The sequence below is a fragment of the Paroedura picta genome, chromosome 16, assembly GCF_049243985.1.
Source record: "Paroedura picta isolate Pp20150507F chromosome 16, Ppicta_v3.0, whole genome shotgun sequence".
Taxonomy (NCBI): domain Eukaryota; kingdom Metazoa; phylum Chordata; class Lepidosauria; order Squamata; family Gekkonidae; genus Paroedura; species Paroedura picta.
This window is the reverse complement of record NC_135384.1, coordinates 23,827,599-23,854,238: the sequence shown is the minus strand read 5'-3', so window position 1 is coordinate 23,854,238 and position 26,640 is coordinate 23,827,599. Positions and strand designations below refer to the sequence as shown.

Genomic DNA, 26,640 nt, shown 5'->3' with positions numbered 1-26,640 from the left:
CCTGGCAACCCTATGAATGGCTGCTCCAGGGGCTGCGGCCAGAAAAGTACAGGAGGATTCCCGTGTGAATGCTCTTGCTTCTGCTGCTGCTGCTGCAGATGCCTCTGAATTCTCAGCAGCACCGTAGGGAACAGAGGAAGGAATTGCTGGGTGGAAGGAGCCTTAGATGAGCAGGTCCTCTAGCAGACTTGCAGGCAGGGCGGGCTCCCTGCATCCTCTTGGGGGGGGGGGCGCTTGTGGGTGGAGTGGCCTTTCGTGGCTGTGAGAGCCCTTCTGGTGGCAGGGAGTCATTCCTGGCTCACTGACACCAGAGGACAAGGGAGGGAGTTTTGTCTCTACGGTGGAACCTTCATTCATTCACACCACTGACTGATTGCCAAAACATGCCGATTTTCTTTTCCTTTTTTTTTTTTTTGAGGGCATCTGCAGGCTGTAACAAACACGCCCACCTCATCCACCTTAAAAATATTGCCATGCCATCCCAGTTCCTGTGACACAGTTTGGACTCCCACCTTCTTCCGTGTTGGATGCTCTTTTCCCCTCCGTGCCAGATTTACCCCCAGTGTGCTGCTGAGCATGCTCTCTCTCTCTCTCTCTCTCAAAAATATCTGGGTAGCGTTTTCGTATTCTGTGGTGGTGACTCTTTAATTCCACAGTTCTCTGTGCTCACCATCTGTGCGCTGCATCGATAAATCTACCTTCCCTCTCATATGTTGGATAGCTGAGAAGTCTCCCTTGGAATTAAATCCCAGATTTCCCTTTTGGTTTGAGCAAAGAGGCATTCAAAGAGGATGTGAAAGGATGCATCTCTCTCTCTCTCTCTCTCTCTCTCTCTCTCTCTCTCTCTCTCTCTGTGTTTATCAAAATACACAAGCAGCGTCTCTGGAACCGCAAGGTAGTTGAACGAGGTGCGGGAGTTTGAGGGCCAACTGGGAGAGAGGATCGGGCTCAAAATAAATGGGAGTTGCAGAATTTCCAAATTATTTCCATGAGGCTTGCACAAGATAACTTTGTTTTGCTCCTTAATGGGTGTTGTTTGACTTTTATATTTAAGGCACTGTTGTAGGACTTGACCTCAGCGTGGTGGAGGGGTTAAGAGCAGCGGATTCTAATCTGGAGAGTTAGTCCCCTACTACTCCACATGCAGGCAGCTGGGTGACCTTGGGCTAGTCCCAGTTCTGTTCGAGCTGTTCTCACCGAGCAGTTTTGTCAGAGCTCTCTCAGCCCCACCTACCTCAGAGGTGCTTGTCGTGGGGAGAAGGATGGAAGGCTATTGTAAGCTGCTTTGAGATTCTTTTGGATAGTGAGAAGCTGGCCATTAAAAAAACAGCTCTTCTTACGTCTCTCTTCTCACAAGGAACAAACTGTACTTGCCTTATCAAGATGGGTGATCAATTAATTTTGTAAAAATGTTATATCAATTTAAAGAAAAAGTACATCCTTACAAATAAAAACAAACCCGAGAAATAATATTTACCAAACCAGAACAAATCACTTTTTTAAAACTGATACTCATGCCTGGCTGGAATTTTCTTTCCCAAGAACTGTATACGTAGGAGTTTGGTTTGGCTGCTCAGAAATGAGAGAAAGAATGCTTCTCAGTCATCTGGACTGGGCCTCCAACTGTATGGCTATCACTTCCTGAAGTAGGTCGATTTAATTCCTGAATGACTGGCAGTATTTGAGCTTCCTCTGGCATGGAATGGCCTTTTCTACGTTCACATTTTCCTCTCCTGTAAGTTCCTGTTTCTTTGGGGAGCCACGTTCTGCTCTGCACGTGTTTTGCTCCCTCTAGTGGTCGATTCAATATTATACTGGCGTATTTTCAGCATATCTCCCTGCAGATTTAGCCTGCAGGCTTTTATGGTGGCCACAAAACAGTCTAATTTGGAATTGTCCACTACAGGGGAACAAAACGAAACAGGAACTTACAAGAGAGGAAAACTGAAATGTGAGAAAGCTTGTTATTTCCCTCCCCCTTGTCTATGAAGAAGACAGAAGCGTGATCAAGGATTTAAAAAATGGCACTGTATTTCATTAATTTTCAAACTGATCTATGAGTGAGTTGTGAGAGTTCTGCTGGTGTGCTGTGAGAAATATACAACCCAAAGGTCCTGCCAGTCCCCCAAATACACACAGAAGAGGCTTCCAGGTCTTGCATCCATCCTGACGGCTTCTGCTCGGAACTGCTTATTCTGGAGCATTGCTATGTCAGGGGCAGTTACCGAACCTCGGAAGAGGCTGCTTCTTGCATAACTCTGCATGAGTCACCGTTCTGGGTTTACTCTCCTTCCACTAGAAAGGCATGCCCAGATCAGTGATTCACACAGAAACAAAAAGAAGAAGATGATGAAGAAGAAGAGGAATAATAATAAGAAGAAGAATATAGATTAACATTTCCCTTATACATCCATTAAAGGCGGAAGGGAGAGGGCATGAGTTGACGCAGATGACAAAGCTGGGAGAACTGTAGCAAAACACCCTTTTGGGGGAGAGTGTGAGTCATATCTCCCAGTATTATTTCGGGGTGGGTGGGGCTGGGGGCAGAGTTTAATTTATTAAACTTTGGAAAAACTTGCCCTGAATTGGTTATTAATTTTCCTGTCCCTGCCCCCCTTCTGCAGTTATCTGGGATTTGGATTTTGGATTTGTCCCTGAACAAAACCACACTGCTGTTATGGGCAGCATGATGTGTGGAGGTTAGAGGGCTGGACAAATATCTGGGAGACCCAGGTGCGAATCTCCACTTCGCCACGGAAGCTTGCTGAGTTCCCTCGAGCCAGTCGAACAGACTCAGCCTAACCTACCTCACAAGGTTGTGGTGAGGAGAAAGCAGAGGAGAGCAGAAAGTGCTTTGGCTACCCATCAGGGAGAAAGGTGGGGATACAGAATCATAGAATCAAAGAGTTGGAAGGGATCTCCAGGGTCATCTAGTCCAACCCCCTGCAGAATGCAGGAAATTCACAACATAGGGAGGATGTAAATAAATAAACAAATAGATCGGAGCATGCCAGTTTTGGGGAGAGGAAAGGGAAGCTATTGGATTGAATTTACTCATGGGCTGAGTCATGGCAGTCGAGGGCTGTCACAGTGAGGACTAGCAGGATGAATTGGCCTCCTGCAAGGACTTGGAATGATACCCATGGGAGAAACAGGAGAGCTTAGCAAAGGTGTCTGTAATCCAGGGCAGGATTCCCTCTTCTTTTCCCATTCTGATTTCTTGGCTGGCTTCGCCCTCATGTTCCTTGTCTTCTTTTAACAGCTGGATATCGCCATGCCCTGGCCTTTCTTCCTAGATGCCCTCCTCCTCCAGACTGTGCCATGGACTCCATGTTTGAGGATGACATCAGCATCCTTACCCAAGATGCCTTGGTCCAGGATGACGAGTGGCTGGACAGCCCCAACACAGACCTCTCCAGCGAGATGTGCTCGGCCTCCCACTTTGCCCTCATCACGGCCTACGACGACATCAAGGACCGACTGACCGGGCTGGAGCGGGAGAACGCCTGCCTCAAGCGGAAGCTCAAGATGTACGAGATCAAGGTGAGCCTGTGGGCGATGCGCAGTCCCCAAAGTCCTATGGACCCATGTCAGGAAGTAGAGCACCAGCGTGCTGTTGTGGTTAAGAATGGCAGCCTCTAATCCGACGAGCTGGGTTGGATTCCCTGCTCCTCCACTTGCAGCCAGGTGGGTGACCTTGGGCCATTCAGAGCTCTCATAGAGCTGTTCTCAAAGCCATTCTGCCTGAGGTCTGTCAACCCCACCAAGATGTGGGGAGAGGAAGGGAAGACGATTGTAAGGCGCTTTGAGACTCCTTCGGGTAGAGGAAAGCGGCATATAAGACCCAACTCTTCTTCTTCTTCTTCGGTAATATCAGGGCTCTGTCAGTCTCATCTCCCTCACAGGGTGTCTGTTCTGGGGAGAGGAAGGCGATTGTAAGCCGCTTTGAGACTCCTTCAGGTAGTGAAAAGCGGGGTATAAAACCCAGCTCTTCTTGTAGAGCCCCAATAAAGCCGTACAAATGACCATTCAAGGTGTCAAGATGCATTTTATTGTTTATTTACAGTCTGCCTTTCTTGCTGAGACTGAAGGTAGATTGCAGGATATCGATAGAGCACTCAGACGGCATAAGATGAACAATGCCCTAAGACTAGGATTGCAGAAGTAGAAAACAATGTGAACAATCAGGCAAAGGGATGCTATAGAACAGTCAGAAAATGAATTACAAGATATAACACAATGCAGATGCTGCTTACAGAAGCCAGTCCAGCGTCCTACGATCCCATTCCAGGATAAAAGGACTGCTCATTCTACTAGAGTTCACATCTCTCTCTCTCTCTTTAAATACCCCCTTGGTTTTGCACATGGTGTGGAAAGACCAGAAGCTTTCCTGAGCTCCTCAAGGTGGGAGCTGCTGCTCAGAATGTGCGTGGGTGGGCAACTGCCCGTGGCACCTTTTGAAGGCCGGAGAGTCGGTCTTGCAGGCAGGATGCATGGAGCTGCCCGAAGAATTCTCAAGAGAAGGGCACAGTCGATTCCCGACCCAGAATCTTGACACAACAAGGTACCAGGCAGGTAGTAGGCGCGTTCTAAACCCCTGGTCTTCAATCCTGGGGTTGTCAGGTGGAGGACGGGGCCTCCATGTTTGTAGCCTCTCCTACCAGGTACTTGAACCCGGATCTCCTGCCTCCTAGTAGACCAGGCTAGCTCTGAAGGTGCCCAAAGCAAGGATGTTTTGCAGCTAGAATTTTCCTGCCTTCGCTGGGTTCTATCGACCGGGCTTTTCTGCCCAATCCCACTCATTATTCCAGGCCCCATCCCATGTGGCTCTGTCCATGCAGATCCCAAGGCCCTTAAGAGATCCTTTTAATGGGCCCTTTTTCAGAACGGGAAAAATGGGTTAGAGCAAGCCCAGAAGAGCTATGCGACGTAGAAGATCCACTTTTGTGATTGTAATATTTTAAAATATTCTGTATCGTTGCCCTGACCAGCTGATAGCTGAGCTCTAGATTTTTCTACTTTTATATGCTGATTTAATGTTGCTCAAGTGTTTAAAAAAAAAAAAAAAAACTTCGGATCATACATAAACGTAAATGCTTGCATTTTGTTCTCCTTCTGTCCTGCAGTTCCCGCTGATCAGTGAGTTTGGAGATGACCGCATCTTCTCCGTCTACGATTCCAAGGAAACCTCCCTTCTGAAGAGCGAGAAAGCCAACCTCCAGCAGCAGTTGAATCAATTCCAACGGGAGGTGAGTGGGGCTTCCCTGTGTGCCTGGAAGCCGCCATGTTACCTTGTGGGATTTCATCCAGTGTGCTGTTCCGGGTTAGTAAAGACCTAAACAATCTGCACCCAAGAAAAGTGAAGCCACCTTCTCCCATCTCCACCCACCCATGCCCTAAAATGTTCATCAGAACCTCTCTTTCCTTACAGCCCATCTTTGGAAATTTAGTGGATGGGGTGGGGCCTCTTCAGTTGTGGCACCTATTGAACCTGTGTAACTTCCTCCAGGGTTTATCTTTGAGTGGTCTTTGGTAGCTTTTGGACTTGCATTTCCTACCAGCTGCTGATTTCCTACCAGTCTCTGCTGCTTCAGTTTTTTTTGGTTGCTGACTGTGATTGTCTGTTCTTGTTTTGCTGTTAGAGATCGTGGTGGCATTTGGAGGACTGTGTGATTTTGGTGTAGCTGCTGTTGCAGGGAGTTCCCAATAATTCTGTGACCCTAAAACACTTCCTTTCTCCTCTTCTTCCTCTTTGGAGTCCCATTTTACAAAAGGTAGTTTGTAGAGCAGCCCTCCACAGAACTGCCCCTAATGAATTAAGGCTATTTCTTAGTGAATGTGGACTTCTAAGTGAACATACAAAACTGCAGGCGGCCCAGGTGAATCACAGGCGCCTTGAGTCCAGCATGGTCTTACTCTGGTTTAAGCTGTAATAGAAACAGTCATTTGTGAACTTCCTGTTTACAATGCAGGAGCTTCCTGTTTACAATGCTGTGCTTCCTGATGCTTCCCTGTTCCCAAACAATTCAGACATCAGATGTTTTTAAAAGTTAAAATTTTTCTTAGATCTTACTGAAAGATGACTTCTTTGGAAGTGAATGTCTTTCAATACAAGGACAAAACTGGCATCGCATCATGCCCACCAGGGAGTTGGGGCACTTTACAAGTCAGCCCAGTTTTAATCTGAGCATAAGCCAAAATAGCGGGATGAAAACCTGACAGCTGGTAAGGAGCCACAAGAATCGTGCCTCTTTGTGCCGCCGCAGACTCAGCAATCCGGTTCTTCCAATCAAACTCAATGATTTCCATGCGCCTAGATGACAGTAACTCAGCATAGGATTGTATAGTTGTGTGGCTATCCACTGCGCCAGGAACAATATCAAAACAGGGTTAAATTGTATCCAGAACTTTTGGTTCCAAGGATTTGCAAAACAGCTGCAGCGTGCCTGAAAACAATTCCTTCATTCCTGACCCACTCAAAATCTAATTTGATGTGTTTGCTACACACTTCCCGAAACCTGGTACCTTGAAAGAAACCACAACTGCCTTGGAATCTTGGATTGGGAAATGTTTCAACTGTGGTTGGAGACTCCCTCTCCAAAAGTAATTGGGACGGGGGGGGGGCATGTTTTGTATCTCCTCCTTTGCCTTTTGATGAACAGGTTGGGCAGTGTGGTTGCTTTTTTGCTTATTTGTTTTATGAACGAAATCTGCAGACTCTGATGGGAGGAAAAGGCTTTCTGCCCCACCCTGATTTTCCTTTCCTTTCCTTTCCTTTCCCCTTCCCCAGCTCCAGAAAAGCAAGGAGAGGGAAGAGCAGCTGGCAGAGATGATCCAAGCCTATGAGAAGCTGTGCGTGGAGAAAACTGACCTTGAGTCAGAGCTGGGACAGATGGTGAGTTCCACCCAGGATTCCTGCACAAGGTGGCTTCCTTCACACATACGTTTTTGCAAAGATTAGGCTTATATTGATCACATGGCATGTGCGTAATAAAGCTGGCAGATCCTAAGGTCATCTGGCTGCCAGACAAGAGATGTTCAGAGGTGATTTGTCAGTGCCTGGCCCCCGCATCACGGCCCTGGTATTCCTCTGAGGTCACCTTTCCGGGTGCTAGCCAGGGCTGACCCTGCTTGGTTTCTGAGATTGTGGGGTCCCGCTTGCCTGGGGTATCCAGGTCTTTTTCTTTTGTGCAAATCTATAATGTGAGGAAGGACAGCCACGTTTTCACCAGCCCTAGATGTGGTGCGGTTTTTCTGCTGAAACTGGTCTTCTTCTCCAGGGAACATTTGGAGAACTATCAAAACCCCCAGCCTAAAGACACAAATCACATAGGATGTTTTTCTTGGTTCATCTAGGTTGGGGATTTGCTGGCGGGGATGAGAGCTGCTCTAATCCAGGGTGTCTTGACTGCATGTTTTAATTTTTGACTTGTCTCACGTGCAGCCTGACACGGTCCCTACGGATGGGGTGGTGGAAATCTCCTGGTAAAAAAACAAAACAAAACAGGGGTGGAAAAAAACATGATTTTGCATTAATCTGGTTAGCCTGCAGCTTCTCAAGCCCTGATCTCTATGCTTTCAGAGGGGAGGTGCAGCATTTTCGATGGGACACCTTGCCTTTGAAGCACCCCTTCAGACTCACCTGGCATTTCCTTTGCTTTCTTTTAGATGCCATGTCAGAACACATCTTTTCAAACCTAGGCTTTAATTAGGAGTTTATCTTACCAGTTTTTATTGGTCCGCTTCTGTTTTATAGGTAGGGATTTTCTGCATTCTCATTTTCCTTGCTTTTATGTTCCTGTGCTTTGTTTTTTTTTGGGGGGGGGTCCTGCTCTCCAAGTGTTTTGCTCCCTCTGGTGGTCAATTCGATATTACATTGCTTCATGTAAAACCTGCAGTTTAAATCCGCAGGGAGTTATACCGAACATCAACTAATGTAATATCAACCCTGACCAGTAGGGGAAGCCACCATGAGCTGGCAGGCCCAGGAGCAGCAGCCCAGAAATAAATTATACATAAGTAAGTAAGCAAATAAATACATTTTAGAACAGCCCCCCCACCCAGTAACTGGGCTGTACAAGCTAGGAAAATGAGAATGCAGAAAAACCAGCATTTTTCTGCTGTATATCAAAAGGTTTGTGTTTTAATGTCTTGTGCTGTACCGTATTGTGGTTTTGAATGGTAAACTGCCCTGAGCACAGGACTCTAGAGAGACAGAGCCAGAAATATTCTGTAGCAGAATTCTTGTAAATCTAGAGATGTGTTTAGCTGCAGTTAAAACCCCATTTGCAAAGGTGCTGGCTGCCTTGGCCTTCCATGATTGCCAGGCAACTCTACAACCTCCTTTGCGGGGCTTGTGGCAGCGGGAACGTTGAGAACCACTGGTTTAGGCTGATCCTGCATTGAGTAGGGAGCTGGACTAGATGGTCTGTATGGACCCTTCCAGCTGTATGGTTTGATGTTTTAGTATGATGGGAAGAGGACCCAAGGACTCCAGCACTGGGGTAGCTCTCGGCATTCCTGCATGCATACTCTCTCTTTCTCTTCCTCCCCACCCATTATTGTCCTCCTCTCTCTGCAGAGAGCCCTGGTGGAGACACATCTGAATCGCATCCATAGCCTGGAGCAGCAGCTGAGGCAGAGGGACAGCAGCGCGTTCCAGAGCATGAGCTCTCCACTGCAAACGCAGGAAGTGCAGTATCTTTCGCTCCACGGTGGCCATGGTGACTCCCGTTTTCTGGTCTGGGGAGGGGGGGGGGGTTGGTCTTTCTCCATGCTCTCCCGAGCCCTGGTTGTTCCAGGATGCTTGCGTCACATGATGTTGTGCAGTAGGCGTGCGAATGGGTAATTCTGCATCTTTTGCCATGGAATCTGGGTTCGGAAGGTCCATCACACTGGCTCTCTGTGCCAGCCTTTCTCAACCAGGATTTCGTGAAACCCTAAAGTTTCTTGACGACCCTGGAACAGTTTCCTGATTGGGTGGGAGTTAATTAATTTAAAATATTTTTAAAATTTATTAAACATTTGTTGGGTGACATGACCATATATAGTCAGGTTGACCCCCCAAATGGCCAACGATGGGCCTGGAGGAGGTGGGAAGGGGATGGGCCCTGGGTGGGCGTGTCCTCAGCTCTGCTTCCCAACCATATTCTGCATGATTGTGCCACTTCTGGGGTTTCTTGAAGCCCGAAGAATGTTTCTGGGGTTTCTCACCAGTAAAAATGTTGAGAACAGCTGCTCTATGCGCATGTTGAAGCAGACTGCTGTGTAGTTGTCCCTAGATTTGTGGAGGAGCCCATATATAGAATCCACAGCTAAATACAAAAAAGGTTGAAAAACTGAAAAGCACAGCTCATGGTCTTAAAGGTGTGCTACATAGGAAAGTTTGATGGACGCACTGTGTCTTTCGGCCAGTAGATGGCACTGTGGTGCCTTGATTTGTGCAGTAGTAAATGTTCCATTTCAAAAGCTTTTAAAGGGGGGGCCTCTGACTTACCCAGAATTCTTAAGGAAATTTTTTTTTTAAACTTTTAATTATGTATTTAAAAACTGCTTTAAAAACAGTTTTCGGGGGAAATGATTATGGTTTTGTTTTTTGGAGAAATGTTTATGTTATGTTATGTTATGTTATGTTGTTTGTTTGTTTGTTTGTTAGTTAGTTAATTAGTTAATTAATTAATTAATTAATCACGTTTCTGTACCACCCCTCAAGGCAGATCGTCTCGGGGCAGTTCAAAGCATAAAACCAATAAAATGCAGCATAAAACCCCTAATGCCCGCTTAAACACACAGTGGCTAAAAAAAAAGCCAAAAGACAAGCAGTGGCATATTTCTCCAACCCAGTATCTGCAACTTAGGTCTTGCCTCTGCCTTCACCTTCGTTGCTCCAGAGGCTCCCTTTTGCTCAAGGTTTCCTGACAGGTGCTTGGCTGAGGCTCCTCTTCCTCCATGGACTGGCTCTTGACGCAGCCATTGTCTTCGGGGAAAATTAACTCGGTGGCCTGGAGAGCCATGGTAATAGCAGACCTCCAGAGCCCACCTGGAGGTAGGCAACCCAGAATCCAGCCACCTTGTGAGGGTGAGAGTCAGTAAAATGGCTGCCACATGGGCCTGTGGGATAGCCCTTCCCTCACCTTCCCTGTTGCCTTACACCCTCCCTTCTCCTTCTTTCCTTCTCCAGTCCTGGATCGCTCCATGAACTGGCAGAACCCCCGAGGCTTAGAACAGGCAGAGGGCCTGGAGGTGCACAGGCTGGAAGCGGAGCTGGAAGATACACGGCAGGAAGTGCAGAATTCCCAGCATCGGGAGGAGCAGCTGAAAGCGGAGTGCGAGAGACTGCAGGCGGAAGTCAAGCAGTTGCACGAGACTCGGGCCCAGGTATGCTGGCTCTCGATGAGGTGGGTGACAAAAAGGCACTATAGGGAAATTCGGGGCTTTTCCGCACACCATAAATATAGTGAAATGTTTACCTGGTGAAGATGCTACATTTTTCGTGTTTCTCACAAAGTCGCTAATATCCAGCATCTTTCCCATAGGATGAGGGAACCCTTGTCAGGAGCCCCTAGACATGGACCCCTTCAACCAATCTTTCTGAAATTTGGAGGAGAGTCAGGGAAGAGCCTCCTGGAGCTACCCAGAAAGTTTGGAGGCTCTACCTCAAACTCCTACCCCCCAGCTGGCCCCAGGAAAGGCATGAATGCCAAAATTCCCATGATAGAATATAGAGGAAGGGGATTGGCTGCCTGGATTGATTGACAGGCGGAAGAGAGTCGTGTATTAGGCGTGTTGCTCTCTTCCACCGTTTCCAGCAGCACATGTGGAGTGTAAGAAGGGTGAAATGGCAGCAGAGAAGAGCGAGACAGCAGAAAAGGTGAGGAATGGCTGAGAAGCGAGATAACATTTAGCGCTTGGCTAAACGCTATTTTTACTGATGTGCGGAAATGCTTTCATTTATGCACAAGGGGGCATTGTTTGTGTAAGAAGAAAAAGTCGACAGTAAGGAGCAATTTTAAAAGATGTTCAAACCACAAGCTACTCAGTGAGGGACAAATAACCGGCATACCCTAAGTAACTGTTCTCAGCCTGTTCCCTGGCTTTTGTTGTTAATGCTGTTTCTATGTTTTTTAAACTGAGTTCTTGTATTTTTTTAAGCGAAAAACGTTTTTAAAGATTGAGATGTTTGAACATTTATTATCCGCTGCCGTTGTCTGGACGGGCAGCATAGAAATGTTTTGAATAAGCAAAAGAAGTCTGAGTCCTGCTTTTCCTCTGAAGGTGATGCCAGCCATACCCCAAACTGTAAGAACCGTGGCATCTTCAAGGGCATCTCAACTGAATTGGTGCAGGTGGATTGGGGCATTCTGGGTACCACAGAGGCTCTTGGGAATGGTCATTTTGGGGATGTTGAGCCTTCCTCTGGTAGAACCACAGATTCCAGGAGGCATGACCTGTAGAATCAATTGTGGGCTGCAGTACAAATCTGATTGTAGGATACACCATGGAGCTGTTGAAACTGGAAGATGACCTTTACACCTCTCATGTGGGTAGCTGGCTTGTAATAAGGATTAACTTGCTAGTTCTGTTACTCACAGTGTGTTAGGTTTTAATAAAATTATACAGGGTGACAGAGCAAGCATAGGAAAAACCATTCAGTAAGACTATGAAACAAGAACGGAGCTTTATTAAGAGAACATTAGAAGTTTACATTTAATAGGTCTTCCTGTCATGCTTTTTAAAACGTATTTCCTCCAATGAGCTCCCCATTTAGCTTTAAAAGAACCCTGTGAGGAGAGTTTAGCTGAGAGTAACATCCCCAAGGTGATTTGCTTTCTTCATTTTCTGTAATATTTGTATGTTTTAGATATCTGCGCACCGTGGTTCTTCTCCAATGGGGACTCACAGCCGCTGATAGCATCCAGTTGTGATAGTCCAGCCACAGTCCTGATAGTGCTATTCTCACAGAGCAGTTCTGTCAGAGCTCTCTCAGCCCCAGCTACCTCACAGGGTGTGTGTTGTGGGGAGAGGAAGGGAAGGCGATTATAAATCGCTTTGAGAGTCCTTTGGGTAGGGAAAAACAGGGGATAAAAATCAAGTCTTCTTCTTGGCTGCTCCTCCATTTTATCTTCACAACAACCCTGTGGGGTAGGTCAGGCTGTGTAACTGGCCCAAGGTCACCTAGCTTGACCTACCTAAGAGAGAGATTCAGATTTGGGTGTTCCAGACACTAGTCTGACATTCTAATGGAAATGGAGCGAAAGGAGTTAGGCTGAAAGGGAGGTAACAGCAAAATTATATTTATAAAAACCCTTTCAGACGCGAGGCATTGTTCTGAGGAGTGCGTATGCAAGGACCTTCAGGTACCACTTCACCACGGACAAAATTGGAACATTTTTTAAGCTAACACTTAAAGATGTTAAATGATGGAGCCCTCTCTCTGGGTTTCTGATTTCTATGAAGCTCTTTGTGAGGAAGACAAAAAAAAAAAAAAAGGCAACACATTTTTCCCCCCCAGAAAATTAATGTAGAGTAAAGGCAGAAAAGATTGTAATGGTCTCCTGGGAAGCAAAGGGCTGACGGAGACTGAAAATGTTTTGAGCAGTTGATGAACAATATCTTCCCCCCCCCCTCCCCGTGTTCATGCCTCTCAAATCTGATTCAGGGAGCTGAAATTGGCCCTGTGAAATGTGCTCTGATGGAATCAGACAAAAGACTTAATGTACTCACATCGAGTACATAATATGTGACCTGCCTTGCCAGGGAATGCGGGGCTGGAGTGACCCAGCAGCGATCGAACGCAGACCACTGCTTCAAATCCGTGGCCACAATAAAGGAAATTGCAGTGTTGATAACCCAGGAAGAGCTGGATCACATCTTGCGTCTGTCACATAGAATCATAGAATCACAGAATCATAGAGTTGGAAGGGGCCATACAGGCCATCTAGTCCAACCCCCTACTCAACGCAGGATCATAGAATCATAGAGTTGGAAGGGGCCATACAGGCCATCTAGTCCAACCCCCTGCTCAACGCAGGATCAGCCCAAAGCATCCTAAAGCATCAAAGAAAAGTGTGTATCCAACCTTTGCTTGAAGACTGCCAGTGAGGGGGAGCTCACCACCTCCTTAGGCAGCCTATTCCACTGCTGAACTACTCTGACTGTGAAAATGTTTTCCTAATATCTAGCCTATATCGTTATACTTGTAGTTTAAACCCATTACTGCGCGTCCTCTCCTCTGCAGCCAACAGAAACAGCATCCTGCCCTCCTCCAAGTGACAACCTTTCAAATACTTAAAGAGGGCTATAATGGCAGGCACTCACATGGCTAAGGATGGCTGGGGGGGGCTGTTACCACATGATCAGGTAGACCCCAGTTCAAGTCCTCATTTTGACATGGAAACTTGCTGGTTGGACTTGGGCTAGTCACTCAGCCTAAGGAGTTACCCAACTGGGTGGAGGATAAAATGGCAGAAGGGAAAATAATACTGTTGACAGTTTTGGGTTCCCAGTTGGAGGTGGGGGTGGAATATCTTAAACTTAAAAAAAAAAAAAGTTCTGGCTCAAATAAATTGGAGGCATGGGGCTGGGGGGGGGCTCTCTCAGCCTCACCCACCTCACAGGGTGTCTGCTGTGGGGAGAGGAAAGGGAAGGGGACTGTAAGCCACCCTGAGACTCCTTCGGCATATAAGGACAAACTCTTCTTCTTCTTCAGTAATAACCCGGCACAGCAGACACCTTGTGAGGTAGGTGAGTCTGAGAGAACTTCTGACAGAACTGCTTAGTCAGGACAACTTTATCAGGGCTGTGGCGAGCCCAAGGTCACCCAGCTGATTGGAGGAGTGGTGGATCAACCCCAGCTTGTCAGATTAGAAGCCACCGTCCCTAACCACTACACCACACTGGCCAGTCTTAACCACTACACCACACTGGCCAAGGCCTTCCCTTGATGTTGCCTCTTGGCCTTCGGATTCAGAGGTTTAGTGATTCTGAATGTGGAGGTTCCCTTCAGTCGCCGGGGCCAGTAGCCATCAGTAAACTTATCTTTCACGAATCTCCTCCATGAAGCTGTTTATTCCTGTGGCCATCCCTACATCTTCTGGCAACAAATTCCACATTTTGAAGAAGAAGAAGAAAAAGAGTTGGTTTTTATACCCTACTTTCCACTACCAGGAGTTTCAAAGTGGCTTACGATCGCCTCCTCGGCCTCTTCCCACAACAGACACCCCGTGAAGTCTTGGGGCTGAGAGAGCCCTGACAGAACTGCTCTAACAGGACCGCAACTAGTCCAAAGTCACCAAGCCGGCTGCATGTGGAGTGGTGGGAAATCAAATTCGGCTCTCTAGATCGCTCCTCACCACTACCCCAAGCTGGCCCTCATTAATAAACGTACTAAATGTGTAGTCATTTATTCAGCTGGTATTATTTTTGTTTACAACACTTCGTAATCTTGTAAAACAAAAACAAAAAAAATTGTTTACAACACTTCACTGCACAGCTCAATCAGTGAAAGGATGGTGGTAGATAGTCTTAGCTTAGATCCCCGAGTTTGGACGGGACAACTTTGCTTCCTGGGGATTGTATGGGCAAGAGCCGTGCATCTTAGCTTAGCATTTAACCCCTGGTGTCTTCTCATAGTCTGCTGCACACCACCTCAGTTCGCCTCATACATTCTGGTTCTTCTTGCAGGATTCGAGGTTCCCTACCGGTCCGATCTGTTCCCTCTTTCCTTTGCATTCCCTTTCCTGCCATTCTAACAAGGTTTATTTTAATGTCAACCCTAGGATCTCGCAACGAGTCAGTCGGAGAGAGACATGGCATGGGTAAAGAAAGTTGGAGATGACCAGTAAGTGCCTTTTACGTCAAAGCTCTGAGCCTTTGGGGGGCGTTGTGGAGAGCTCTTGTGGGGGCTGCTGGCGGGACTGGAGTCAATTTGTTGTGGGGGAATGGGAATGTAACTTGGGGTGTAGAAGTAACTGGGAAGGGTAACGTCATGTGGAAGGAATAGGCCAAGAATGAAGGTGTAATAAAGTTTGAACTGAACTGAACTGAATGAGGGTGGTGCAACTTCTTGCATAGAAGTCATGTGTGACAAAAGGAGATTTCTTTGAATGGGGCATCTTGGGGGTAAAGGCACCTTGAAAGGACAGAAGAATGGGGCACCAGGCCCCATGGAATGAGCATTATATGACAAATGGGCTTTGGGGGTAAAAGATACATGATCGAAAGGGAGTAATCTGTGGTCGGTTTAGGTCAGGGGTAGTCAAACTGTGGCCTTCCAGATGTCCATGGACTACAATTTCCATGAGCCCCTGCCAGCGAATGCATTCACTGGCAGGGGCTCCTGGGAATTGTAGTCCATGGACATCTGGAGGGCCGCAGTTTGACTACCCCTGCTTTAGGTGCTTATAGTCTCTGTGTGTGTGACCGTAATGTGTGTTAGTATTAGGGAAAAGATCCAAGGTGCGATGGACGAGGAGAGACTTAGACTGTTTCCGCAGTTGTGATTTGCCGGCGGATTCTCACTGAATTGGATTCTGGATGCAGACCCCCCAACCAGATTTGCGCCCAGCATTCTGCATTTGTGGTTTTCTCCAGCACTGGCCAGGAGCATTCTTGTGTTTACCATTTTGCACTCCCATTAGGAGAGCAGGCATTGCTCCTGTCTTGCCTTCCTTCCCCTCCTTTTTTTTTAACTGAGCATGCACAATAACGCGATTGCGTCCTAATGCGATCAAAACAGGAAAATGCCTGCCCTTTTTTTCACTCCCAAGCTTCCCCTAGCCGCCAACACCAGAAGAAAGGGCGCCTGGGGCAGTGAAGAGTGGGAAAGAAAAGTGAGTGTGGTTGTTGTAACAAGCTTGCATTGTAATGCCGTCAAAGTATAAAGAAAAATTAAAAAAACACGCCTCCATCCCTCGATTCCCATGGCGCTCAAATCACTCAAGCGGCCTCAGTTCTTTTGAGCTTCTACTCCGAATTCCCTCCAAGATTCCCCCCCCCCCAAAGAGCATTAAGATCAGGCAGCTTGAATCTGCTTAGGGTCCCCGGTCCCAGGGAGATAAAACTGGCCTCAACCAGTTTGCCCTTGGCTCTGGCCTGGTGGAATGCCCTGCCTGAAGAGATCACGACCCTCCGGGATCTCACACAATTCTGCAGGGCCTGCAAAACTGAGCTGTACTTCCAGGCCTTTGGTGGAGGGTGGGCAATGACATCATGAAATTCTGGCCCTCCCCCTCCCCGCCGGAAACATCCACTGACAGGGACCCCTCTGAGCTCCGGCAAACCCCCATAGGGAGACGAAGATAAGCAGCAGTTTTAATGAAGGGTTGCTGTTTTACTGTTTTTTACATTGTGACGTATGGTTTTAAAATGTCGTCACCTGCCCTGAGCGAACAGCGATGGGGCTGTATACAATTTGATTATTTATTCATTTATTGTTTAACCAGGAGGCGAATTATTTCTATAGTTCCACAACTGAATTGTTTCAAAAATTGAATCTGATTTTGTAATGGCCTATGGCTACATGCAAATAAACAGACTATATAGTTTACTTATTGAAGTATTTATATTTAAATTTTTACGACAAATCATCTTGGAGCGGTTCACAATATAAAACCAATCAAATGCAATATAACATCCATAATACCTCTTAATTATACAATAATAAAATAGAAATAAAAGCCAAAAAAACAGGTGGCGGCATAATCCAAACCAATAACTGTTCCAGCCAGGACAGCATAGCTGATCCTATAATCCTGTCCATGCAGGGGGCAGATCATACACATGGAGAGGGACCCACAGATGGCATCTCCGGTCACCTCCTTGACCTCAACCAAATGCCTGGCGGAAGAGCTCCATCTTGCAGGCCTTGCGGAACCCAGCCAGCTCCGTCAGGGCTCTTCCGGGAGCTCATTCCACCAGGTTGGGGCCAGTCCAACAAAAGCTATCCACCCCTTAAAGATAAAATATAATAAAGGCCCATCTTGCCGGAGAAAGACCTGCTTTTTAGAGCCTTGTTCTAAATTCTACGCAGAGCGCTGGACTATCTGCATGGCAAATTTTCCCTGGGACATCCCCATGGTCTACAGAGTTGAAGCATCTTGTGAAGTCCCTTTACTCCCAGGTGCACGTCGACCTGATTTGGATTGGGGCCATGGTGCGTGAAGAGAGAGGCGCTAAGACTTCGTCCCCTGTGCTGTTTTCCTAACCTTATTGTGGACTGTGTGTGCATTGATGAGTTCTAAGTGACATTTCCACGCAGCAGAGGAAAGAGTCACCCACAGGGGTTGCTTCAGCTGCGTGGAAGGAGTTCCCAAATTCATAACACGGCACTCGTGTCCATGAGTAGACGCCATAACCCTGGCCCTTGTTTGGGGCTTGTTTGCCTGCCGAAATCCTGGCCGCGGAGGCGGCGGTTTCAAAAGAGGGGATGTTTTGAGGGCTTATTTTGAAAAATCTGGCATCTCGCTTTGCATGTCTCCTTTTTAATTAATCAAGGGTTTGGGGGAGGGAGGGAGGGAGGGGTGAGAGGGAGCACAGAAAGAGGGTGTGAAGTGTGAATTTAAAACATGTCAACGGGGAGCTTGATGCGACACCCGCCTCGGCTCTTTTGTGCCGGGTGAGAAAAGAGGGCCCTGAGCCATTCATCTTGGAACCACCTCTGCGTGGAGGCACACGGAGGCAGAAAGGGGACCAACGGGGTTTGAATGAACCGTAAGTACATTTGCTTCCACCGATTGCCTGCAAAACCGCTTAGTCACCAGTCTGACTCAGATGAAATGCAGGAATGTACGCAGCACGCTTCTGCCTTCCCCCCCATTTCCCCCCCCAGCAGGTCCTGTAGGGCAGGGGTCGTCGACCTGTGGTCCTCCAGATGTTCATGGACTACAATTCCCACGAGCCCAGCTCATGGGAATTGTAGTCCATGAACATCTGGAGGACCACAGGTTGACGACCCCTGCTGTAGGGGCTTTGTGCTTTGTACAGCTCCCTTGCGGTCGGTAACCCCGGGCACGCTTGCCTTCTCAAGATAGCAGGGTCCAAAGCTTACTGTGTGAAAACGTACCATGTGAGCAAACTGTCCCCTTTCCCCCCCAAATTTAATCTAGCAGCTTAAATGGTGTACTAAAACAAACAAACAAACAAACATCTCCCCCTCCGCCCCCCATCCCGGTCTCTTCCTTCCCTGCCCCAGCGATGCTTGCTTTGCGATAAGTCTAGGGATCAATCCCCTACCTTCTATCACCTCTACACATGGCCCCTGGTTTCTTGGTCAATGCCGCAGCATCTTTGCTCCCTGCTCAGGAAACAAAGCACGGCTAGGTTGCCTAGAGTGGCCAGTTTGTTCCCTCTCAGAAGGCGCCATTTTGGACTGGGGCCCTCTGAACTTTCTCCTGCTGGGATGCCTTTGGGCAAGTCTTTTGCTGGGATGCCAGACTCCAGGTGGGACCCAGGTTATCCCCTGGAATTATAGCTCATCTCCAAGCTAGAGAGAGCTCTTCCCTTGGAGGAAATGGAATCTTTGGAGGGTAGAATCTGTGATGTTGTATCCCACTGAGATCCCAGTCCTTCCAAAGCTCCTGAAGTATCCCAGCCAGGGTCTAACAACCTCCCCTCCCCTCCCCTGCTGGTGGCCGAGGGGGGAACCTGACAACCCATCTTGTGCTTGTCTACCGGAAGACGCACCCATTGTGTTGCCTTGGCGTGTGCTGAGCAGCCCACAGAATCCTGAATTAACATTGGAAGTTTCATCAGATATCCTGTTCGTCGTACTAATCAGGAAAGTCCACCTCACAATCTGTTTTCCGGAAACAGGCGGAGGAGGGTTCTCAGTGCTTTGCTTGAAGAATCGTAGACACATTTTTTGACTTTTCATCTAATCCGAAAGCCAAATGAATTGAGATGCTTGGCAGATCTGTGGACGAATCTCCCCTTTCTAAAGGGGGAATGGTGGCAGTGCCATTCTGCGTGAGGAGGGGGCTAGCTGCCCCCCCTACTTCAGCGGTTGAAGCTGACACACTCACATCCCTCTTTGCTGTTAGCAGATATTTTTTACAACGGTGCTTATCAATTATCTGTCAGCCAAGAGAGGGTTAGCCAGTTGGTCTTGATCAGCAGTTTCATTATAGGGGAAGGCCGGTATCCCCACACAACGCCCCAGTCATAATTAGTGTCCTGTGTACCTGCTATTTGTTCTTGAAAATAGTTGAAAGTTCCCTGTGCATGTATTTCCCATTTTCAGATGATTCGGGGATTTTAAAACTGCCTTGCTGGTTCTTTCACAGAAGGCCCCTTTCTTATCGTGCCTTCCAAGCTGTTTGAATTAAAGCTGGATTCCTTTTATTCTCTAGGGCTGCAATCCTAAAAAACGGTTACTAGCGATCAGTGGGAGTTACTTCTGAAGGTTCCCCTGGAAGTTCTCAAAACTGCAGCTTCCACCTGTCCCCGGGTCCATGCTGGGGTGGCATTTAACCCTCCAATGATTTGTTCTATCCCTCTTTTCTAAGCAAAGCTTCCTGCTTTGGCAGGGGAAAAGATGTCTTTTTTTCCCTTTAAAAAGCATTACGTGGAAATCACAAGATGACATAGCCCCATTGTATAATGTGTTGGCCAGACTGTGGCTGGAGTACAGTTCTGGAGGCCCCACTTTAAAAAGGTTGTGGACAAAATGGAGAGGGGGCAGAGAAGAGGGATGAGGATTATTCAGGGCCTGGGGAGCAAATCCTATAAGGCAAGGCTAAGGGACTTGAGAATGTTCAGCCTGGAGAAGAGGAGGCTGAGAGGGGACACGGGGGCTCTCTTGAAGGATCTGAAAGATTGTCCTTTGGAGGAGGGCAGGGAGCAGATCCTTTTGGCAGGATAGGACCAGCAGTAATAGATTTAAGCTACATGTGGAACAGTACCATCTAGGTATCAGGAGAAAAATGTTCACAGTCAGAGTAGTTCAGCCATGGAATGGTCTGCCTAAGGAGGTGGGGAGCTCCCCCTCCCTGTCTGGCTACAAGCAGGGGCTGGACAGATCCTTATCCTGGATGCTTTGGGCAGATCCCGCATTGAGCAAGGGGTGGGACTAGATGGCCTGCATGGCCCCTTCCAATTCTAGGATTCTAGGAGCTTGGTTTTGAATCACGAGTGGCATTTGAAGGGTTTATTTTATTTACTTTATTTATTACATTTGTATCCCGCCCTCCCCTGAGGCTGTCCCTAGTTTGTTTCCCCCCCAACCTGGCCCTGAGACAAGCAAACTCCTTGAGCCTCCAGTCGGCATTTACGGGGAGCCGATTTTACTCTCATCTCTTTGAGCGCTGATGAAAGTATCCCAAACATCAAACTTGTAGGCCACGTATTACCTTTTAAGCATGAACGGTTAAAATCATAGGGTCACTTCTAAACCTCTGCATTCAATATTGCCCCTGTCTTAACACTTTTCAGTTCTGCACAGTAATGGCTTATGTTATATGTTATATATAAATATATGCTGGGGGAATTTGATGGTTTATGTCTTATTCCCCTCCCTTAAACCTGAAGATCTTGGCCATCCTAACTTTTGCCAAGTTGTCTTGATGCTTCTTGTGTAGGAGCGTTCTGCTTGTTTACTGCCAGGATGTCAAGTCCAGCTTTATCCGGATTACTCCGCACCTCACGAGGTGCGAGGGGGGCCCTTGACAATGACGCGTTATTAAAAAGGGAGCCCGGCGAGTTTTCATCGGGCAGATTTGAATGCGCCTCCTTGCTGCGCGCGGCAAAATGAAAAACTGGGTAGACAAAGCCCATCTCCGACCTGTGGATTGATAGAGGGTGACACGGTGTGGACAGGCTCGTGTGGGAGCGTGGACGGTGAAGAGGTGCTAGAGGGCTTTTTTGGGGGGTGGGGGCGGGGAGTTCTGCTTCCTTTTGTTTCTGTTTGCACAAAAGCAGAAAGAGCAGTCTGTTTGGAGGACCGTTGATTGAACAGATTTGCAACAAGGGGAGATCGAGGCAGGGAGGGTGTTATACGAGGGTCGGCTCTGGAGTTTATCCTGTCTGCAAAGCTTGAGGGGGGAAAGGAGGTCTCTATTCAATCCTGAAACGCTACAGTGTTTATCAGACCAATGGGCTGGGATGTATTCAACAGTCGGAACCAGGGAAAGTCCTCTAGAGCAGGGGTAGTCAACCTGCGGTCCTCCAGATGTCCATGGACTACAATTCCCATGAGCCCCTGCCAGCAACGCTGGCAGGGGCTCATGGGAATTGTAGTCCATGGACATCTGGAGGGCCGCAGGTTGACTACCCCTGCTCTAGATGGGAGATTATTTTATTCTGTTTATTATTTATGTAATAATTTATTGTTTGTTTGTTCTGTTTTGTTTTTGATTTTATATCCCACCGCTTCCAGCAAGCCGTCTCGTGGCGGGTTACAGATAAAACCCCAATAAAAAAACATAACAATTAGTTACCCCATGAAAACTCCTTTAAAAATCCCATGGCAGCAACAACTCCAAAATCCCAGATCAATAGCTCCTACCCAGTGTCAAGGGGTCCCCATGTGCTGGCACACCACACACAGTGGTGGTCGGCTGGTGGACACTGTGCTCGTCTCTAGTTCTTGTATTTCCTCATCAGCTAGGGGGGGCTGTTGGATCTTCCTGGTCTGGCCTCACCAGTAGACCTGATGGAAGACCCAAAATGGGGGACCCAAAACGGATGACATTGGTCTCCTCATCCTCCCAACAACCCTGTGAGGTAGGTTAGACTGAATGCACGTGATCGGCCCAAGATTCCTCACTGAGCTTGTGTGGCAGGGTAGAGATTTGAACCCGAGTCTTATAAATTGTAGCACTACATTTTTATCATTCCAATTTTTAGTATATGTGCTGCCGAAGCGAGCACGTAGCACTACATTTTTAATCACTACACTGTGTTGAAGAAGAAGAAGAACAACAGTATGTTCTTATATTCCGCTTTTCCCTACCCAAAGGAGGTTCAAAGCAGCTTACAATCGCCTTCCCATTCCTCTCCCCACAACAGACACCCTGTGGGGTGGGTGAGGCTGAGAGAGCCCTGATATCACTGCCCGGTCAGAACAGTTTTATCAGTGCTGTGGCGAGCCCAAGGTCACCCAGCTGGCCGCATGTGGGGGAGTGCAGAATTGAACCCAGCTTGCCAGATTAGAAGTCCGCACTCCTAACCACTACACCAAACTGGCTCAGTTTGGTTATCAGAGCACCCTTCAAGATACCTGCTCTTGCTTTCAGAGATTAGGCCACCTTAGAAAGCGCAAGAGAACCTTGCTTTGGAGCATGAGTCGGGTGTATTTCTCCCACCACTGAGAAAGCACAGCTGACCTTATCCTATATTTGGGAAATCTTACACAATAAAAATTAGAAATTAACCCCAATAAAATATGCATATAATAAAAACACACGGCGTGAGATATCGTACCGAGTTGCCAGATATGAATGAAAATGACATCCCCGTAACAGCTTGGTGAGGTTTTAAGATGACGGTAATTAGAGTTCAACGTTTACAGATCTTATTTCTGATACGAGCTGGTATCTTATCTCACCGGAGGATCGTGTCAGGTTCAGGTTACTTGCAGTTTTCCGGAAATGAAAAAAGCTGATGTGACTAGCTATAAAAGTCCTTAAATTCTTCTTTATTGTTAAACAATAAGAGGCAGAGCCAGAACAAGGCCTGGAGTTTTACTCGTTTTCAGCCACTGTCTTCAGTAGCTCGATCCCTGAATAAAATAGATACAAAAAAAACTTGCACAGCTTGTAGCATTTGTATCAAGCATATATATTTTTTGCATATATTTTATTCAGGGATCAAGCTACTGAGGGAGATGGCTGAAAACAAGTGGCTTTTGCCCAGCCAGCTAGCTATTGATTGGCTAGTAGCAGACTATTTTAGACGATTGATTGGTTGGACAGATTTTCAAAAAAAGTTGCTTTGACAGCCACTGCCACCACAGCACAAGGATCTGCACTGTGCCACTGAAGTTCAGCTGTGCCACTTGTTTTGTGGCTGACTCCGCCTCCTGCAGCAGCCATTTTGTTGTTGTGCTCACCATGCGGTATCTGAAGCCCAGAGGGGCCCACAGGCTTAAAAAGAATGGAGACCCCTGGTATAAGTCTACTAGGGACTTGAAGTCTTGAAATGGCCTCAGGTGGGAGGTGGGTGCACCATTCAGTTTCCGTGAAGTGGCAGCTGAATGTGTGAAATCGTTCAGCAGAAAATGACCAAAACAGAGGCTATGCTGAGCTCCGTTCAGACACACAGGTTGCCATTTGGTTATGCAGCCCAGCCACTAAGGCATTTACAGATGAGCTAGCTCTAAGAGGCTGACTTAGATTGTGCAGTGAGGACACATAAGGGACCGAAAAATGGGTCTTCATTCTGCAGATATTTCCTTGTAAGCAGGGTGGGCAAAACAAAAATGGGCACCGTAAACATTCGCCGCTGTACCAGGCCTTGGAGAAGAAGGAACCGTGCTCTTCGCTTTCTCGTAATTGGTTTTCTCGTAACCGTGGTCTTGTTTTTTGTAAACTTTGCTGTTCCATCCCTTGGCAGCACAAAGCGTGTGTGTGGCATGTTTTCAGATGTGCTTTCTTTTCTTTGGTCTTCTAAACTTCCTGAACGAGTCACTTTTCTCCCCCCAAACCTTGCCCGCAAGCAGGGTGGAGGGGCACTGTAGTTTTTAATCACACTCGCTTCATTTATGTTCCCCCCTCCTTCTCTCTCTTTCATTTCTGTCTCGTTGGAAAATGAAAGGACACGGGGGAGAAGGAGGGAGCTTAGTGCACGTACTTGGAACGAACAAACGGTGTTGTGTAACGGTGCCAACTTTGAGCCGAAGAGTCGATACAGCTTCATGTACCACAGGAAGTCCACAGGCAGCGTACTGGGGAAATTTTGAGTAAAATTTGGTTCTGAGCACTACCTGCGGTCTTGTATACCTCATGTTAGTTTCAGTAACTGGAGAATTCCCCAGTAGGTTGTGCTCCATCATTATTAGTACAAAAAGGGCTACCAACTGGATTTTCCATCAAAATAGCTTGGGGCCAATCCTGTGCAAAGCTAAATGTTTTCATTTGTTTGAAGGCATAAATACAGCAGGTCATTTCATTTTAGGCAGTTTTTAGCTTCTTCCTCTGCCACGTCATTCCCCCTTAGAAGTCCCTCCCCTCCTCAGGCTGTACCCCAAGATTTTCCAGGTCTTTCCCAACCCAGATCTGTCATGAAAGCAAAGAGGGAAACAGGCACATTTCACTAAAATGCCAGTGAGGGAACATGTGTTGATGTGTTTACGTGTGTTGTTAGTTTCCCCCTCCAAAAGCGACAATTGGCTTATAAAAATGATGTTTCGTTGGTATATGATGCTAGATAAATTAGGTAAAATGTATAAAAAATGTTTTGAATGTGTATTGTAAATGTGAGAAACATCACTCATGGTGGACGTGTAAGAAAGCTAAAAAAATTTTGGATACAAATACATTTATTAATCCAGAAGGTTATAAAGATGAATGTATAAATGAAGCCAGAGACTTTTCGTTGGGGATTAAGGGACAACGAACTAGAAAAAAGCGATGGAATTTTTGCGGCAAGAAAAGTTTGACATTACCCACAATAGTGGACTAGTTGATGAAGATGATGGAATTTGCAGAGCTGGCGGGGGCTCATGGGAATTGTACTCCATGAACATCTGGAGAGGCACAGTTTGGCCACCCCTGCTCTAGGTCCTATTCCATATGACGTTTGTCTGTGTGGGTCCCATGCTCTCCAGTTCAGCCTTTGTGGATGTTGACTACTCTTTCTTTTCCACTGGCAGAATAGCAGTTTGGGGAGTCAACCCATGTATGCCACCCTGAGTTTTTTAGAGGGTGGAAAAGGATAGAATCAACAGCCTGGATAGCTCTCTCTCTCTCTCTCTCTGTATGTGTGAGAGGGGAATAGAGAGAAAGAGAGAGAGAGAGGCCGTTTATGCACTGGGAACTTCACTGCCCCAGCTCCCATGCAAGAGCACAAATTGGGGGCAGATGAGGTGCACCAGTCCAAATGCTCCCCAGTGTGGGTGCAGAAAGAGGTGGGGCAACCTGCCACGACTAAAACTCCAGCCTGCAGCCCAGCATGAAACCTCCAGTGCGTAAATGGTCAGAGAGAGAGAGGTCGCTTCTGACTTATGGCGGCCTAATGAACTCCAGAACAGCCTTTCTCCGGACTTGCAAACTGAGGGCTGCAACTTCCTGGATTGAGTCAATCCATCTCCTGACAGGTCTTCCCCTTTTCCTGCTACCCTCCTCTTTTCCTCGCATGATTGTCTTTTCTAATGACTTTTTCTGTTCATCATAATGACCCAAGTGCAATAGCCTCAGCTTAGGAGAGTTCAGGCTTGGCTTGGTCTGGGACCCACTGATTTGTCTTTTGGGCCGTCCCTGTTATCCGTCAAACTCCTCCAGCACCACATTTCAAATGAATCATATTTCTTCCAGTAAGCTTAGTTCATCGTCCCACTTTCATATCCACGCTGTGGCATGAATTTGCAAGATCTTGGTCGCCAGGGACTCGTCCTTATCCTTAAGAATCTTTTCGAGCTCCTCCTTGGCTGCCCTTCCCCATCTTGTTCTTCCGATTTCTTGGCTGCTGGCTCGCTTTTGGTTGGCGAGGAAGCCAAAGAGGAGAGAATCTGTAACAATTCAAAGATAATAATAATAATATTAAAATAAATAATAAAAATAAATAAACAAGCCTTTCCCAGTTGGCTCAGGGCAGGCATAAAGTTGCACCGATAAACAGTTATGAAATGTTTCAAATTAAATTATATCATGAAACCGCCCCCCCTTAAACCTTATAAAGGGGAACTCCATTTCTGTTGGTTGGTTGGCGTTTCGTGGATGGTGCATTTTTGTCCTGTGAGTGCTTTCCTGTGTTAATTTCCTGGCCTCAACCATACGCCTGGCAGAACAGCTCTGTCTTGTAGGCCAGGAGCAGTCAACCTGTTGTCCTCCAGATGTCCATGGACTACAATTCACATGAGCCCCTGACAGCAAATGCTGGCAGGGGCTCATGGGAATTGTAGTCCATGGACATCTGGAGGACCACAGGTTGACTACCCCTGTTGTAGGCCATCTGGAACTGGTGAAGGGTCTCGGAGGGCCCTGATCTCACCAGGGAGAGGGTCCCATCAGGCTGCAGCCAGGACCGAAAAGACCCTGGCTCTAATTGAGGCCAGAGCAATTTCTTTTGGGCTGGGGATCCTGACCAGGCGCTGACCACTGGATCTTAGTGCTCATTGAGGGGGACGGATGGCTGTCATTGAGGTTAAAAAGAAGCTAGACCATGCCATTTTTGATTCTATGAAACGACCCTGCCCCCTCCCAGATAGCGCTGTGAAAATAGAAGTTGTTCCCAAGCACTTATTTGCTTAGAACCTTTTCTGCTTGATGCCAGGGCTATAGTTAAAGAATATGTATCACACGTCCAGGTGCTTGCCTTTCAGCTATGGCTTATTAATCCCTCTGAAGACGCACTAAAACCCAAACACCCTTTCATGTTGCAGGGAAGTACTGAAAGAGGAAGCATTCCGTGGTCACATTTCCTCTTTCCGCAGTTGTGGGGCACTCTTGAGAAGGAGGGGCTCGGGTGTCTCCAGAAATAGCCGTCTTG

At 47.2% G+C, this 26,640-nt stretch overlaps 1 protein-coding gene across 2 annotated transcripts in view; it reads left to right on the top strand.

The window, feature by feature from the left end:
- TBKBP1 (TBK1 binding protein 1) overlaps positions 1–26,640 on the top strand; it is a 70,264-nt gene that overhangs the window by 15,944 nt on the left and 27,680 nt on the right. For both annotated transcript variants that reach the window (XM_077313112.1, XM_077313111.1), the window contains exons 2-7: positions 3,263–3,543; positions 5,127–5,249; positions 6,791–6,895; positions 8,582–8,723; positions 10,181–10,377; positions 14,778–14,839. In XM_077313112.1, the coding sequence (XP_077169227.1) occupies positions 3,322–3,543; positions 5,127–5,249; positions 6,791–6,895; positions 8,582–8,723; positions 10,181–10,377; positions 14,778–14,839 (851 nt within the window). In that variant the 5' untranslated portion in view covers positions 3,263–3,321. The remainder of the gene's footprint in view (positions 1–3,262; positions 3,544–5,126; positions 5,250–6,790; positions 6,896–8,581; positions 8,724–10,180; positions 10,378–14,777; positions 14,840–26,640) is intronic.